General features: G+C 47.5%; 1 protein-coding gene across 2 annotated transcripts in view; it reads left to right on the top strand.

Moving 5' to 3' along the window:
• CRYBG3 (crystallin beta-gamma domain containing 3) overlaps positions 1-15,206 on the top strand; it is a 343,220-nt gene that overhangs the window by 225,274 nt on the left and 102,740 nt on the right. For both annotated transcript variants that reach the window (XM_063956283.1, XM_063956282.1), the window contains one exon: positions 13,838-13,971. In XM_063956283.1, the coding sequence (XP_063812353.1) occupies positions 13,838-13,971 (134 nt within the window). The remainder of the gene's footprint in view (positions 1-13,837; positions 13,972-15,206) is intronic.

The raw sequence follows: 15,206 nt of genomic DNA, 5'->3' as shown, positions 1-15,206 counted from the left end.
CAAGTCTCAGTGCATCAATGCACAAGGGTTCTGGGAAAAAAATGGTGGCTTCCTACGAAGCAATCCCATTCGTTAGATTCCACGCAAGAACTTTCCAGTGGAACCTACTGGACAAATGGTCCGGGTCGCATTTTCAGATGCATCAGCGGATAACCCTGTCACCAAGGACAAGGGTATCCATCCTGTGGTGGTTGCAGAGTGCTCATCTTCTAGAGGGCCGCAGATTCGGCATTCAGGACTGGGTCCTGGTGACCACGGATGCCAGCCTGTGAGGCTGGGGAGCAGTCACACAGGGAAGGAATATCCAGGGCTTAGGGTCAAGCCTGGATACATCACTTCACATAAATATCCTGAAGCTAAGGGCCATTTACAATGCTCTAAGCTTAGCGAGACCTCTGCTTCAAGGTCAGCCGGTGTTGATCCAGTCGGACAACATCATGGCAGTCACCCACGTAAACAGACAGGGTGGCACAAGAAGCAGGAGGGCAATGGCAGAAGCTGCAAGGATTCTCCGCTGGGCGGAAAATCATGTAATAGCACTGTCAACAGTATTCATTCCGGGAGTGGACAACTGGGAAGCAGACTTCCTCAGCACGACCTCCACCCGGGAGAGTGGGGACTTCACCCAGAAGTCGTCCACATGATTAAAAAAAAAAAAAAAAAAACTCGACAGGTATTGCGCCAGGTCAAGAGACCCTCAGGCAATAGTTGTAGACGCTCTGGTAACACCGTGGGTGTACCAGTAAGTGTATGTGTTCTCTCATCTGCCTCTCATACCCAAGGTACTGAGATTGATAAGATGGAGAGGAGTAAGCACTATATTCGTGGCTCCGGATGGGCCAAAAAGGACTTGGTAACCGGAACTTCAAGAGAGGCTCACGGAGGATCCGTGGCCTCTACCTCTAAGAAGGGACCTGCTCCAGCAAGGACCCTGTCTGTTCCAAGACTTACCGCGGCTGCGTTTGACGGCATGGCGGTTGAACACCGGATCCTGAAGGAAAAAAGGCATTCCGGATGAAGTCATCCCTATCCTGATCAAAAGCCAGGAAGGATGTAACCGCAAAAACATTATCACCGCAATTGGCGAAAATATGTTGCGTAGTGCGAGGCCAGTAAGGCCCGACGGAGGAAATTCAACTGGGTCGATTCCTACATTTCCTGCAAACAGGAGTGTCTATGGGCCTGAAATTGGGGTCCATTAAGGTTCAGATTTCGGCTCTGTCAATTTTCTTCCAAAAAAGAACTAGCTTCAGTCCCTGAAGTTTAGACGTTTGTAAAAGGGGTACTGCATATACAGCCTCCTTTTGTGCCTCCAGTGGCAATTTGGGATCTCAATGTAGTTTGGGTTCCAAAAGTCACATTGGTTTGAACCACTTAAATCTGTGGAGTTAAAATATCTCACATGGAAAGTGGTCATGCTGTTGGCCCTGGCCTGGGCCAGGCGCGTGTCAGGATTGGCGGCTTTATCCTGTAAAAGCCCTTATCTGATTTTCCATTCGGACAGGGCGGAATTGAGGACTCGTCCTCAGTTTCTCCCTACGGTGGTTCCAGCGTTTTCACCTGAACCAACCTATTGTGGTGCCTGCGGCTACTAGGGACTTGGAGGAATCCAAGTTGCTGGATGTTGTCAGGGCCCTGAAAATATGTTCCAGGACGGCTGGAGTCAGGAAATCTGACTCGCTGTTTATCCTGTATGCACCCAACATGCTGGGTGCTCCTGCTTCTAAGCAGACTATTGCTCGTTGGATTTGTAGTACAATTCAGCTTGCACATTCTGTGGCAGGCCTGCCACAGCTAAAATCTGTAAAAGCCCGTTCCACAAGGAAAGTGGGCTCATCTTGGGCGGCTGCCCGAGGGGTCTCGGCTTTACAACTTTGCCGAGCAGCTACTTGGTCAGGGGCAAACACGTTTGCTAAATTCTACAAATTTGATACCCTGGCTGAGGAGGACCTGGAGTTCTCTCATTCGGTGCTGCAGAGTCATCCGCACTCTCCCGCCCGTTTGGGAGCTTTGGTATAATCCCCATGGTCCTTACGGAGTCCCCAGCATCCACTTAGGACGTTAGAGAAAATAAGAATTTACTTACCGATAATTCTATTTCTCGTAGTCCGTAGTGGATGCTGGGCGCCCATCCCAAGTGCGGATTGTCTGCAATACTTGTACATAGTTATTGTTACAAAAATCTGGTTATTATTGTTGGGAGCCATCTTTTCAGAGGCTCCTCTGTTATCATACTGTTAACTGGGTTCAGATCACAAGTTATACGGTGTGATTGGTGTGGCTGGTATGAGTCTTACCCGGGATTCAAAATCCTTCCTTATTGTGTACGCTCGTCCGGGCACAGTTTCCTAACTGAGGCTTGGAGGAGGGTCATAGGGGGAGGAGCCAGTGCACACCAGTTAGTCCTAAAGCTTTCTTTAGATGTGCCCAGTCTCCTGCGGAGCCGCTATTCCCCATGGTCCTTACGGAGTCCCCAGCATCCACTACGGACTACGAGAAATAGAATTATCGGTAAGTAAATTCTTATTTTTGTCACAGTTTTTGAAAATTGCAGCTGAGTTCCCCCGAATCACACAATTAGAATTTCCCTGTGTGACCTATACTTCCCCATTTATCTTCCCTCATAACCCAGCTGGGCTGTACCTATCACCTGTATTTCCATTCTCCTTTGGTGAAAACGATGCATATTTGCTCTGCATTTGTTACAGTTTGGCCTCTCATTACATATTATATTATATTGACAATGCAGTTACTTCTTACTGTGACATTCACTAGCAAACAGGTCAGTGCTCTGTCATAACTCAGGATCCTGTGATAACACACAAGCTATTTGTGCAATGCCCTCATGTAGACAACACAGTGCATAGTCCAGTACAGTATTTACAGTATTTCATTTAGAGATGTGCGGGTTCGGATTTACCAGGATTTACTCGAATCTCAAAACGGCATCTTAGTGGCTATCAGCTCTCACGTGTTTTGAATAGCCAATAAGATAAATCCGAACTTGCGATAAATTTGGCGAAAAGATCCAAGTAAATCCAAACCTGCACATCTCTAATTAGAGTAGATGTATGATCCTCCTATATGGGGGAGAAGTGGTATCATTGCACGTTATGTGTGCTGATATCACTTCTCTCCATTTGCTACAGCAACGGCGTGTGCCCAGTGACAGGGGCGCTGTGCACCTATAGTTGGCGATTTATGTTTTTACTGGTGGGTGCTCGGCAGGAGGCGGCAGCGGGAATGATCGGGCGGCCGCAGCAGTGACTAATGCCCATATACACATTATGCAACACACTGTAATGCCCATTACACATTATGCAACACACTGTAATGCCCATTACATATTATGCAACACACTGTAATGCCCATTACATATTATGCAACACACTGTAATGCCCATTACATATTATGCAACACACTGTAATGCCCATTACACATTATGCAACACACTGTAATGCCCATTACACATTATGCAACACACTGTAATGCCCATTACATATTATGCAACACACTGTAATGCCCATTACACATTATGCAACACACTGTAATGCCCATTACACATTACACCACACACCGTAGCCATTACGCAATATGCCACACACCGTACAGCCTATTACACATTATACCACACACCGTAATGTCTATTACACATTATGCTACACACCGTAACACCCATTATCGTTATGCCACACACTGTAACGACAATTACATATTATGCCACACACAGATATGGCACTGACACCATTTTATGCCCCTCACACAATAATGCCCCTTACAAATGATGCCACACAGTAAGGCTCCTAATAAGTTTTAAATTACCTGCTTGTTATCAGGGGTCTCATGCTCGTTGCTAAGGGTTTCATGCACGTTGTCAGGGATTTCATGCTCTGGGTTCCATGCTTGCAAGAATCTCCTGCGCGTTGTCAGGGGTCTCTTGTGCGTTGCCATGGGTTTAATGTGCATTGCCAGGATTTTCATGCATGTTGCCAGTGTCTCCTGGCCGCTGCCCCAGTAAAGTATGGGAGGGTGGGTGTGGGCATCAGTAACTATACTGCTAGCCCCCGCATCCCCCGCAGTGGATTGAGACACGCTAAGCCTTTAAAATGCCTACCGCCGAGGAGACAGGCGCTAGAGGTCAAATGTGACTTCTAGTGTCTGTCTCCTCCTTGGCAGCAGGCATTTTTGGTGGGGTTTTAACACTACAATGTATAGAAGTGCTTTACCAGCCCCCAGCGCACCTCAATCTACTGCAGGGGCTTGCGGTAACTTTACTGGGGCAGCGGCTAGGTCTGTGGGTGCTCCTCATTGTCCATGGGTGCTTGGGCCCTGGTGCACCCACGGAATCATCGCCAATGTGTGCACCCATGTCATTATCAGCGATGTTATCTGATGTGCAGAGCAGTGTACATTATAAGTAGTTTCACTGCAGCTATCGATTTCGACAGCTGCAGGTGTCATTGCCCATCCAGCTGCAATATACCCGGCTCACGATGTTGGATGCAAAAGACACCGCTTCAAAAGAGGAGTAATTACAAACTAATTAATTTAATTGGAAATTTCCAATTGCTTAATTAGTTCTCATGGGTCTTCAACGCGGTATGAAGTTACAATGCCGCCAGATGGGATCCCGGCGGCTGGAATCCCGACTGGCAGCATAATACGACATTAAAATCCCAACGGAGATATGGATCCTGGCGCCAGGAATCCCGAATGCTCTTTTAGCGGGACATGCTCACTTTCTGCCGCAGGGGGTAGGAGGTTAGATTTAGGCATTAGAAGGATGGTTAGAGTGCAGCACCGGGAAGGGGGTGGTTAGGTACTGGGAAGGGGAGTTAAGGTTAGGCACTTACAAGGGGAGGTCAGGTTTAGGCAGCGGAGAAGGGAGGGTAAGGGTTAGGCACCACCGTGGAGGTCTAGGGTAAGGCACCACCGGGGAGGGTTAGGGTAAGGCACCACCGGGGAGGGTTAGGGTAAGGCACCACCGGGGAGGGTTAGGGTAAGGGTTAGGGTAAGGCACCACCGGGGAGGGTTAGGGTAAGGCACCACCGGGGAGGGTTAGGGTAAGGCACCACCGGGGAGGGCTAGGGTTTGGCACCCACAAGGGAGAGTTAGTGTAGGGGTCAGGGGAGGGTTAAGGTACTTTTTGGGGGGCTGTCGGTATTCTGATGGTTGGGATGCCGCTGTCGGTATTCTGACCGCCGGCATCCCATCCATCAGTATATCATACCGAATCCCTTTGAGCAAGTCCTGGTAATGTTTCCTAAAATTAAGGATTTTAGGAAAAATAAGACTTGCTATGGAGGTGCGTAAGAAATCGCTGCATCTCATTTTTTGTCCTCTAATTGAATAGCAACGCCCTGCGGCTGTGGGAAAGACCCTGCACAGAGGGTTTTTTTTTAATGTCCCACCTACAGTTGGATTCCCCAACATGTCTATTATCATGTTCTGCTAGTCTTAACTTTATATATCCTTTAGTCTAAAGGTATATCCTACGTTTCTGATAAGCCCTTGTTTTAAATTTAATAAATGCAGAATTTGTTGCTTATTTAATTTCATTTTTCATTTTCATGTTCAAAAATGTTAATAAATATATTTTATGTTCAATCAGTATAAGCAGCCTGATGATTTGCATAGTGCTGATGAATATGCCTTGTGCTACCATTTTAATACAGTACATTTGGTATTACTAATTAGTATACATTAATATAAATTCACACAAAAAAAACCTTACATATTTTTTTTATTCTTGTATAAGTATAAAAATATCTTGGATTACCCCTGGGGACCTGGAGCCTTAGATTGCTAGCCAGTGGCGGCAGCTAGAATACTCTGAGGGCCCAGTAGGGCCATAGGCACAGCCTTACCAGGGGTTACTGTACTGTCACATGCATCTCATTGATCTGTCTCAAGACTAGCTTCCAATTATGTTACCTGCAAAGCTTGCTCTCTACTGTATATTAGATGGACTCATGTCTGTTTGTTTTTACATCATAACTAGTGTAGATACAAGTTCTTTTATTAAAACAAAAAGTTGCAAATAAAAGACTATAGCAAATTAAGAATATAAAGATCACGTGTGTTCAGCCAATGAACAATTCTGACAACGCTATGAGGCCGCCCTTACAGTTACCATTGCTCGTACTTGCCCTTAGGGACGTTTGCATTTAACATTTAGGATTTCTGCAAAACCGAAGCATAAGGACACGGCTGATCTGTTTGCACGGGAATTATGTAGCATTCCTGTATATGGGGGATTGTTGCAACACAGTAATTTAGATATAGAAATACCATATTTCTCTGACGTCCTAGTGGATGCTGGGAACTCCGTAAGGACCATGGGGAATAGACGGGCTCCGCAGGAGACTGGGCACTCTAAAAGACAGATTAGGTACTATCTGGTGTGCACTGGCTCCTCCCTCTATGCCCCTCCTCCAGACCTCAGTTAGATTTCTGTGCCCGGCCGAGCTGGATGCACACTAGGGGCTCTCCTGAGCTCCTAGAAAGAAAGTATATTTTAGGTTTTTTATTTTACAGTGAGACCTGCTGGCAACAGGCTCACTGCAACGAGGGACTAAGGGGAGAAGAAGCGAACCTACCTGCTTGCAGCTAGCTTGGGCTTCTTAGGCTACTGGACACCATTAGCTCCAGAGGGATCGACCGCAGGACCCGTCCTTGATGTTCGTTCCCGGAGCCGTGCCGCCGTCCCCCTTACAGAGCCAGAAGCTAGAAGAGGTCCGGAAAAATCGGCGGCAGAAGACTTCAGTCTTCACCAAGGTAGCGCACAGCACTGCAGCTGTGCTCCATTGCTCCTCTTGTACACCTCACACTCCGGTCACTGATGGGTGCAGGGCGCTGGGGGGAGGCGCCCTGAGCAGCAATAATTAGACCTTGGCTGGCAAAATAATCACAATATATAGCCCCAGAGGGTATATATGTGATAAATACCCCTGCCAGATTCCATAAAAAAGCGGGAGAAAAGTCAGCCGAAAAAGGGGCGGAGCTATCTCCCTCAGCACACTGGCGCCATTTCTCCCTCACAGCTTCGCTGGAAGGAAGCTCCCTGGCTCTCCCCTGTAGTTTTCAGGCTCAAAGGGTTAAAAAGAGAGGGGGGGCACTAAATTTAGGCGCAATATTGTATATACAAGCAGCTATTGGGGAAAATTCACTCAGTTATAGTGTTAATCCCCACATTATATAGCGCTCTGGTGTGTGCTGGCATACTCTCTCTCTGTCTCCCCAAAGGGCTTTGTGGGGTCCTGTCCTCAGTCAGAGCATTCCCTGTGTGTGTTCGGTGTGTCGGTACGGCTGTGTCGACATGTTTGATGAGGAGGCTTATGTGGTGACGGAGCAGATGCCGATAAAGGTGATGTCGCCCCCTGTGGGGCCGACACCAGAGTGGATAGATAGGTGGAAGGTATTAACCGACAGTGTCAACTCCTTACATAAAAGGCTGGATGACGTAACAGCTTGGGACAGCCGGCTTCTCAGCCCGCGCCTGCATCTCAAAGGCCATCAGGGGCTCAAAAACGCCCGCTCCCTCAGATGGCAGACACAGATGTCGACACGGAGTCTGACTCCAGTGTCGACGAGGTAGAGACATATACAAAATCCACTAGGAACATCCGTGACTTGATCCCGGCAATAAAAAATGTGTTACACATTTCTGACATTAACCCAAGTACCACTAAAAAAGGGTTTTATGTTTGGGGAGAAAAAGCAGGCAGTGTTTTGTTCCCCCATCAGATGAGTGAATGAAGTGTGTGAAAAAGCGTGGGTTCCCCCGATAAGAAACTGGTAATTTCTAAAAAGTTACTGATGGCGTACCCTTTCCCGCCAGAGGATAAGTTACGCTGGGAGATATCCCCTAGGGTGGATAAGGCGCTCACACGTTTGTCAAAAAAGGTGGCACTGCCGTCTTAGGATACGGCCACTTTGAAGGTACCTGTTGATAAAAAGCTGGAGGCTATCCTGAAGTCTGTATTTACACACTCAGGTACTAGACTGAGACCTGCAGATATTGCTGCTGCAGCGTGGTCTGTGACCCTGTAAAACAGGGATACTAGTTTGCTAACATAAGAGCATATTAAAGACGTTGTCTTATATATGAAGGATGCACAGAGGGATATTTTACCGTCTGGCATCCAGAATTAATGTAATGTTCATTCTGTCAGGAGGGTATTAGAGACCCGACACTGGACAGGTGATGCTGACTTTAAAAGGCACATAGAGATTCTGCCTTATAAGGGTGAGGAATTGTTTGGGGATGGTCTCTGGGACCTCGTATCCACAGCAACAGCTGGGAAGAAAATTTTTTACCTCAGGTTTCCTCACAGCCTAAGAAAGCACTGTATTGTCAGGTACAGTCCTTTCGGCTTCAGAAAAGCAAGCGGGTCAAAGGCGCTTCCTTTCTGCACAGAGACAAGGAAAGAGGGAAAAAGCTGCACCAGTCAGCCAGTTCCCAGAATCAAAATTCTTCCCCCGCTTCCTCTGAGCCCACCACATGACGCGGGGGCTCCACAGGCGTAGCCAAGTACGGTGGGGGGCCGCCTCAAAAATTTCAGCGATCAGTGGGCTCGCTCACAGGTGGATCCCTGGATCCTTCAAGTAGTATCTCAGGGGTACAAGCTGGAATTCGAGGCGCCTCCCCCCCGCCGTTTCCTCAAATCTGCCTTGCCAACAACTCCCTCGGGCAGGGAGGCTGTGCTAGAGGCAATTCACAAGCTGTAGTCCCAGCAGGTGATAGTCAAGGTGCCCCTACTTCAACAAGGACGGGGTTACTATTCCACACTGTTTGTGGTACCGAAACCGGACGGTTCGGTGAGACCCATTTTAAATTTGAAATCCTTGAACACATACATAAAAAAATTCAAGTTCAAGATGGAATCGCTCAGGGCGGTTATTGCAAGCCTGGACGAGGGGGATTACATGGTATCCCTGGACATCAAGGATGCTTACCTGCATGTCCCCATTTACCATCCTCACCAGGAGTACCTCAGATTTGTGGTACAGGATTGCCATTACCAATTCCAGACACTGCTGTTTGGACTGTCCATGGCACCGAGGGTGTTTACCAAGGTAATGGCAGAAATGATGATACTCCTTCGAAAAAAGGGAGTTTTAATTATCCCGTACTTGGACGATCTCCTAATAAAGGCGAGGTCCAAGGAGCAGTTGTTGGTCGGAGTAGCACTATCTCGGGAGGTGCTACAACAGCACGGATGGATTCTAAACATTCCAAAGTCACAGCTGGTTCCTTCCACACGCCTACTGTTCCTGGGGATGGTTCTGGACACAGAACAGAAAAAAGTGTTTCTCCCGCAGGAGAAAGCCAAGGAGCTGTCATCTCTAGTCAGAGACCTCCTGAAACCAAAACAGGTATCGGTGCATCACTGCACACGAGTCCTCGAAAAAATGGTAGCTTCATACGAAGCAATTCCATTCGGCAGGTTCCATGCAAGAACCTTTCAGTGGGACCTCTTGGACAAGTGGTCGGGATCGCATCTTCAGATGCATCGGCTGATAACCCTGTCTCCAAGGACCAGGGTGTCTCTGCTGTGGTGGCTGCAGAGTGCTCATCTTCTAGAGGGCCGCAGATTCGGCATACAGGACTGGGTCCTGGTGACCACGGATGCCAGCCTTCGAGGCTGGGGGGCAGTCACACAGGGAAGAAATTTCCAAGGACTTTGGTCAAGTCAGGAGTCGTCCCTACACATAAATATTCTGGAACTGAGGGCCATTTACAATGCCCTAAGTCAGGCAAGGCCCTTGCTTCAAAACCAGCCGGTACTGATCCAATCAGACAACATCACGGCTGTCGCCCATGTAAACCGACAGGGCGGCACAAGAAGCAGGATGGCGATGGCAGAAGCCACAAGGATTCTCCGATAAGCGGAAAATCACGTCTTAGCACTGTCAGCAGTGTTCATTCCGGGAGTGGACAACTGGGAAGCAGACTTCCTCAGCAGACACGACCTACACCCGGGAGAGTGGGGACTTCATCCAGAAGTCTTCCAACTGTTGGTAAACCGTTGGGAAAGGCCACAGGTGGACATGATGGCGTCCCGCCTCAACAAAAAGCTAAAGAGATATTGCGCCAGGTCAAGGGACCCTCAGGCGATAGCTGTGGACGCTCTAGTGACACCGTGGGTGTACCAGTCGGTTTATGTGTTCCCTCCTCTGCCTCTCATACCAAAGGTACTGAGAATAATAAGAAGGCGAGGAGTAAGAACGATACTCGTGGTTCCGGATTGGCCAAGAAGAGCTTGGTACCCAGAACTTCAAGAAATGATATCAGAGGACCCATGGCCTCTACCGCTCAGACAGGATCTGCTACAGCAGGGGCCCTGTCTGTTCCAAGACTTACCGCGGCTGCGTTTGACGGCATGGCGGTTGAATTCCGGATCCTAAAGGAAAAGGGCATTCCTGAGGAAGTCATTCCTACGCTGATAAAAGCTAGGAAAGAAGTAACCGCAAACCATTATCACCGTATTTGGCGAAAATATGTTGCGTGGTGTGAGGCCAGGAAGGCCCCTACTGAGGAATTTCAGCTGGGTCGTTTTCTGCACTTCCTACAGTCGGGAGTGACTATGGGCCTAAAATTGGGTTCCATTAAGGTCCAGATTTCGGCTCTGTCGATTTTCTTCCAGAAAGAACTGGCTTCACTGCCTGAAGTTCAGATATATGTAAAAGGTGTGCTACATATTCAGCCCCCTTTTGTGCTTCCTGTGGCACCTTGGGATCTCAACGTGGTGTTGAGTTTCCTGAAATCACATTGGTTTGAGCCACTTAAAACTGTGGATCTGAAATATCTCACGTGGAAAGTGGTCATGTTATTGGCCTTGGCTTCGGCCAGGCGTGTGTCAGAATTGGCGGCTTTGTCATGTAAAAGCCCTTATCTGATTTTCCATATGGATAGGGCAGAATTGAGGACTCGTCCCCAGTTTCTCCCTAAGGTGGTATCAGCTTTTCACTTGAACCAACCTATTGTAGTGCCTGCGGTTACTAGGGACTTGGAAGATTCCAAGTTACTGGACGTAGTCAGGGCCTTGAAAATTTATGTTTCCAGGACGGCTGGAGTCAGGAAAACGGACTCGCTTTTTATCCTGTATGCACCCAACAAACTAGGTGCTCCTGCTTCTAAGCAGACTATTGCTCGCTGGATTTGTAGCACAATTCAGCTGGCGCATTCTGCGGCTGGATTGCCGCATCCTAAATCAGTAAAAGCCCATTCCACAAGAAAAGTGGGCTCATCTTGGGCGGCTGCCCGAGGGGTCTCGGCTTTACAACTTTGCCGAACTGCAACTTGGTCAGGGGCAAACACGTTTGCTGAATTCTACAAATTTGATACCCTGGCTGAGGAGGACCTTGAGTTCTCTCATTCGGTGCTGCAGAGTCATCCGCACTCTCCCGCCCGTTTGGGAGCTTTGGTATAATCCCCATGGTCCTTACGGAGTTCCCAGCATCCACTAGGACGTCAGAGAAAATAAGATTTTACTCACCGGTAAATCTATTTCTCGTAGTCCGTAGTGGATGCTGGGCGCCCATCCCAAGTGCGGATTGTCTGCAATACTTGTATATAGTTATTGCCTAACTAAAGGGTTATTTTTGAGCCATCTGTTGAGAGGCTCAGTTATATTTCATACTGTTAACTGGGTATAGTATCACAAGTTATACGGTGTGATTGGTGTGGCTGGTATGAGTCTTACCCGGGATTCAAAATCCTTCCTTATTGTGTCAGCTCTTCCGGGCACAGTATCCTAACTGAGGTCTGGAGGAGGGGCATAGAGGGAGGAGCCAGTGCACACCAGATAGTACCTAATCTTTCTTTTAGAGTGCCCAGTCTCCTGCGGAGCCCGTCTATTCCCCATGTTCCTTACGGAGTTCCCAGCATCCACTACGGACTACGAGAAATAGATTTACCGGTGAGTAAAATCTTATTATCCTTTATTGACGTAGACAAGATGTATAATAAGATTAGCAGTACGGATGGTGTAATGGTTAGCATTACTGCCTCACAGCACTGAAGTCATGGGTTCAAATCCCACCATGGCCCTAATTGTGTGGAGTTTGTATATTCTCCCTGTACTTACGTTGGTTTCCTCCCATAATCCAAAAATGTACTGTTAGGTTAAATTAACCCGAGCGTGAATGTGCGTGTACATGTGGTAGGGAACAGGGCCAGTTCTAGACCTTGTGACGCCCAGGGTGAAAGTTTCCCAACTTTTGAAGTAGGGAAATCAGGTCTGGAAAGAGGGTGGCTTCGCCACACAACCCCCGTGATTTTCATTTTCCCAGTGCTCCCCAAGCCTCTGGGCAGCCCCCTACTCACCTATCTATGGCCCACGGGTGGGTCAGTGTCCGAATAGCGGGACTGTCCAGCTGGAATCGGGACAGTTGTAAGGCACAGGTATGTGTAATTGGTGTGGAGTTTGTATGTTATCCATATGTTTGCGTGTGTTTCCTCCCTGGGTGCTCTTTTTTTTTCCCACACTCCAGAAACATGCCACTAGGTTAATTGGATTCTGTCTGAAGTCACGATACTGCGTGAGTGTCTGTGCACGTTTGTACAGTACAGTATGTTACTGAATTTAGGGTGTAAGATCCACTGGGGCAGGAAATTAGATAGAATGTATTCTCTGTACAGTGCTGCAGAAATGACAGGTGCTAAATGAATAATAATAAACACGTTTTCAATGGCATTTTTCATACAACCATCTACTTGTTTCCTGCTCACTTTAAGGATTAAGCTTTCAGTACAAGAAACGTCCAGATTCTAATGATTATTAGCACGCAACCGAATTCATATCCCTTGTTAGTGATAAGAAAGTTACAGTATATGTAAAAACTTGATCTATATTTCTTGCTTCTGCAACATTTGAAAATGGAATTTAAGGTTTCAGAGGGGTTTCAATTTGGCAGTGTTCCGCTACACCTAGCCAAGACTTTTAGGCCCTACACACATGCCGATTTTTTGAAAGATATGAACGATCTCGTTCATAAATGAACGAGAACTCGTTCATATCTTTCAGTGTGGAGACTCCTGCGATGAACGATGCGCGTCCCCGCGCTCGTTCATCGCTGGTCTCCCGTCGGCTGTGCATGCAGGCCAATATGGACGATCTCGTCCATATTTGCCTGCACTTCAATGCAGCCGCGTGACGGGGGGAGTGAAGAAACTTCACTCCCCCCGTCACTGCCCCCCCGCCGCCGGGTCGCTCGTCGGCCGTATCCGCCGTCGGGCAGCTCGGCGGCGGGTCGGCCAGTGAGTAGGGCCCCTAAGAGCCCTCCATTACCTGGTGCTGATAATCGCCTGCTGCACTATATGTCATCCAGTCAAATATTAGATTAGACTATTGAAAGTTAAACCATTGAAAGTAAATGGGATCTGATGTGATTGCAGTGCTAATTCTATTGGATCGCAGTTCACAGAATCCCAGTGAGTTCAGCATTGGTGTGAATAAATCCAAATGAACTAATTTACACCTGTACAGCTAACGACATGAGTCACCTATTAGAGGCTGTCCGCATCAGTCACATGTAATGTCTCTCTGTGAATCTTTACAAATGATCATCACTTTCCGGTGGTAATAAATAGCCTTATAGTAGTGCCTAAGAAATAAAACTCTCAGTGTGACTGTAATAGAAAATACATTCAGTAATGGCTTTTCTTACCCAACTTGTTGCGATACCTCATAGGATTTACTAACTAGCATATTTCACTTTGTTATGGGAAAATAGCATTATTTTAATTGGCTATACAGTTTAGCAGTATATCTATATTTACTGTAATTCCCCAGTTATATTTATACAGATATTTGATGTTTATTGTCCTTAGGATTACCTTCCAGTGGTAGTAATATCCTCCCTGCAGGATACGGCTGACTCTCCTGTTTATATATGTACAGAGGTTCCCTCATTGGAAAATCTGGTTGATAAACGCCCACGTTCTTTAACAGTGAATTCCGGAGTGTAAGTATCATTTGTTATCATGTTCCTTTTGGCTGCTTTTTCGGAAATGTATATGAAACTCCAGAATATCTGTGAGTTCTCCCTGACTCCCTGGAGAGCAGTGATCCCTCCTGGGTTCCAACCCCACTTCCCTAGTAAAATGGGGGGCACTTAATGGTGTGATTCACTGTTGAAACATGTCATCAATTAGGTCCTGTGAAAAACACCAGCTTGTAGCGCGAAAATACATAGATCCTTGAGAAAAGCCACTTATTGTGGATTATGTTTTGCGTGCCTGACACGAAGCATAATTCCCGATAAGTGTCTGTATCGGGGGGAGGAGTTTGCCGCATCAGTGCTAGTTGGATAGCCACTGGCAAACCAATTAGCCACTGTAAATGACCGCGGCTAATTGGATGCCCCCAATGAGTTTGTGATAGTGTCACCCAGCCTCTTAATTTATGCAAGTTGTCTTTAGACCTGACATATCAGTAAAAAGACATGTTCTAAACTACTTCCCTTTACATTGAATTGTCTAGAATTGAGGGTATGAAACACTTTTATTTTTGTAGAAAACCATTGTGCAGGTTCTGCTAAACCTCAGGTGTTCAGTGCAGTCTCACAGAGGTGGAGTTCTCATTATATTTGTAACATTAAGCTTTTATCTCATCCGGCTATTGGGGGTCATTCCGACCCATTCGCACGCATTGGTTTATCGCTGTGGTGCGAACGGGTGCGGAATGCGCATGCGTGGCGGCCGCAGTGCGCGTGCACGACGTTGCCTGGCGACATGGGTCGCCGGGTTACGTTGCGTCTAAAGAAGGAAGCGGTCGCAGAGCGGACCGCAAAGAAGATTGACAGGAAGAAGGCGTACCTGGGCGGATCCGGAGCATTGGAGACTGTTTTCGGCTAGTGGTGAGGAAAACGCAGGCGTGTCCAGCAGAACGGAGGGCGGATGTCTGACGTCAGAGCAGGCTCCAGCATCGCAGGGATCGTCGCACAGGGTAAGTAGGTATAGGGCTGGTCTACTTCTGCTTGAATTTTTTTTAAGCTTAGCAGGGCTGCACAAGCGATCGCAACCCTGCTAAGCTAAAATACACTCCCCCATAGACGTGTACTAGTTGATCGCAGCAGCAGCAAGAAGTTGCTGGCTGTGATCAATTCGGAATGACCACCATTGTCCAGCTAAAACTCCTGTCTGTACACCAACACCATTGTGCTCATAGAACCCACCATTCCACCCAAGAAACAAAACA

Source organism: Pseudophryne corroboree, chromosome 2 (genome assembly GCF_028390025.1).
Source record: "Pseudophryne corroboree isolate aPseCor3 chromosome 2, aPseCor3.hap2, whole genome shotgun sequence".
NCBI lineage: Eukaryota > Metazoa > Chordata > Amphibia > Anura > Myobatrachidae > Pseudophryne > Pseudophryne corroboree.
The sequence above is the reverse complement of the archived record's forward strand: the minus strand, read 5'-3'. Positions and strand labels throughout refer to the sequence as shown.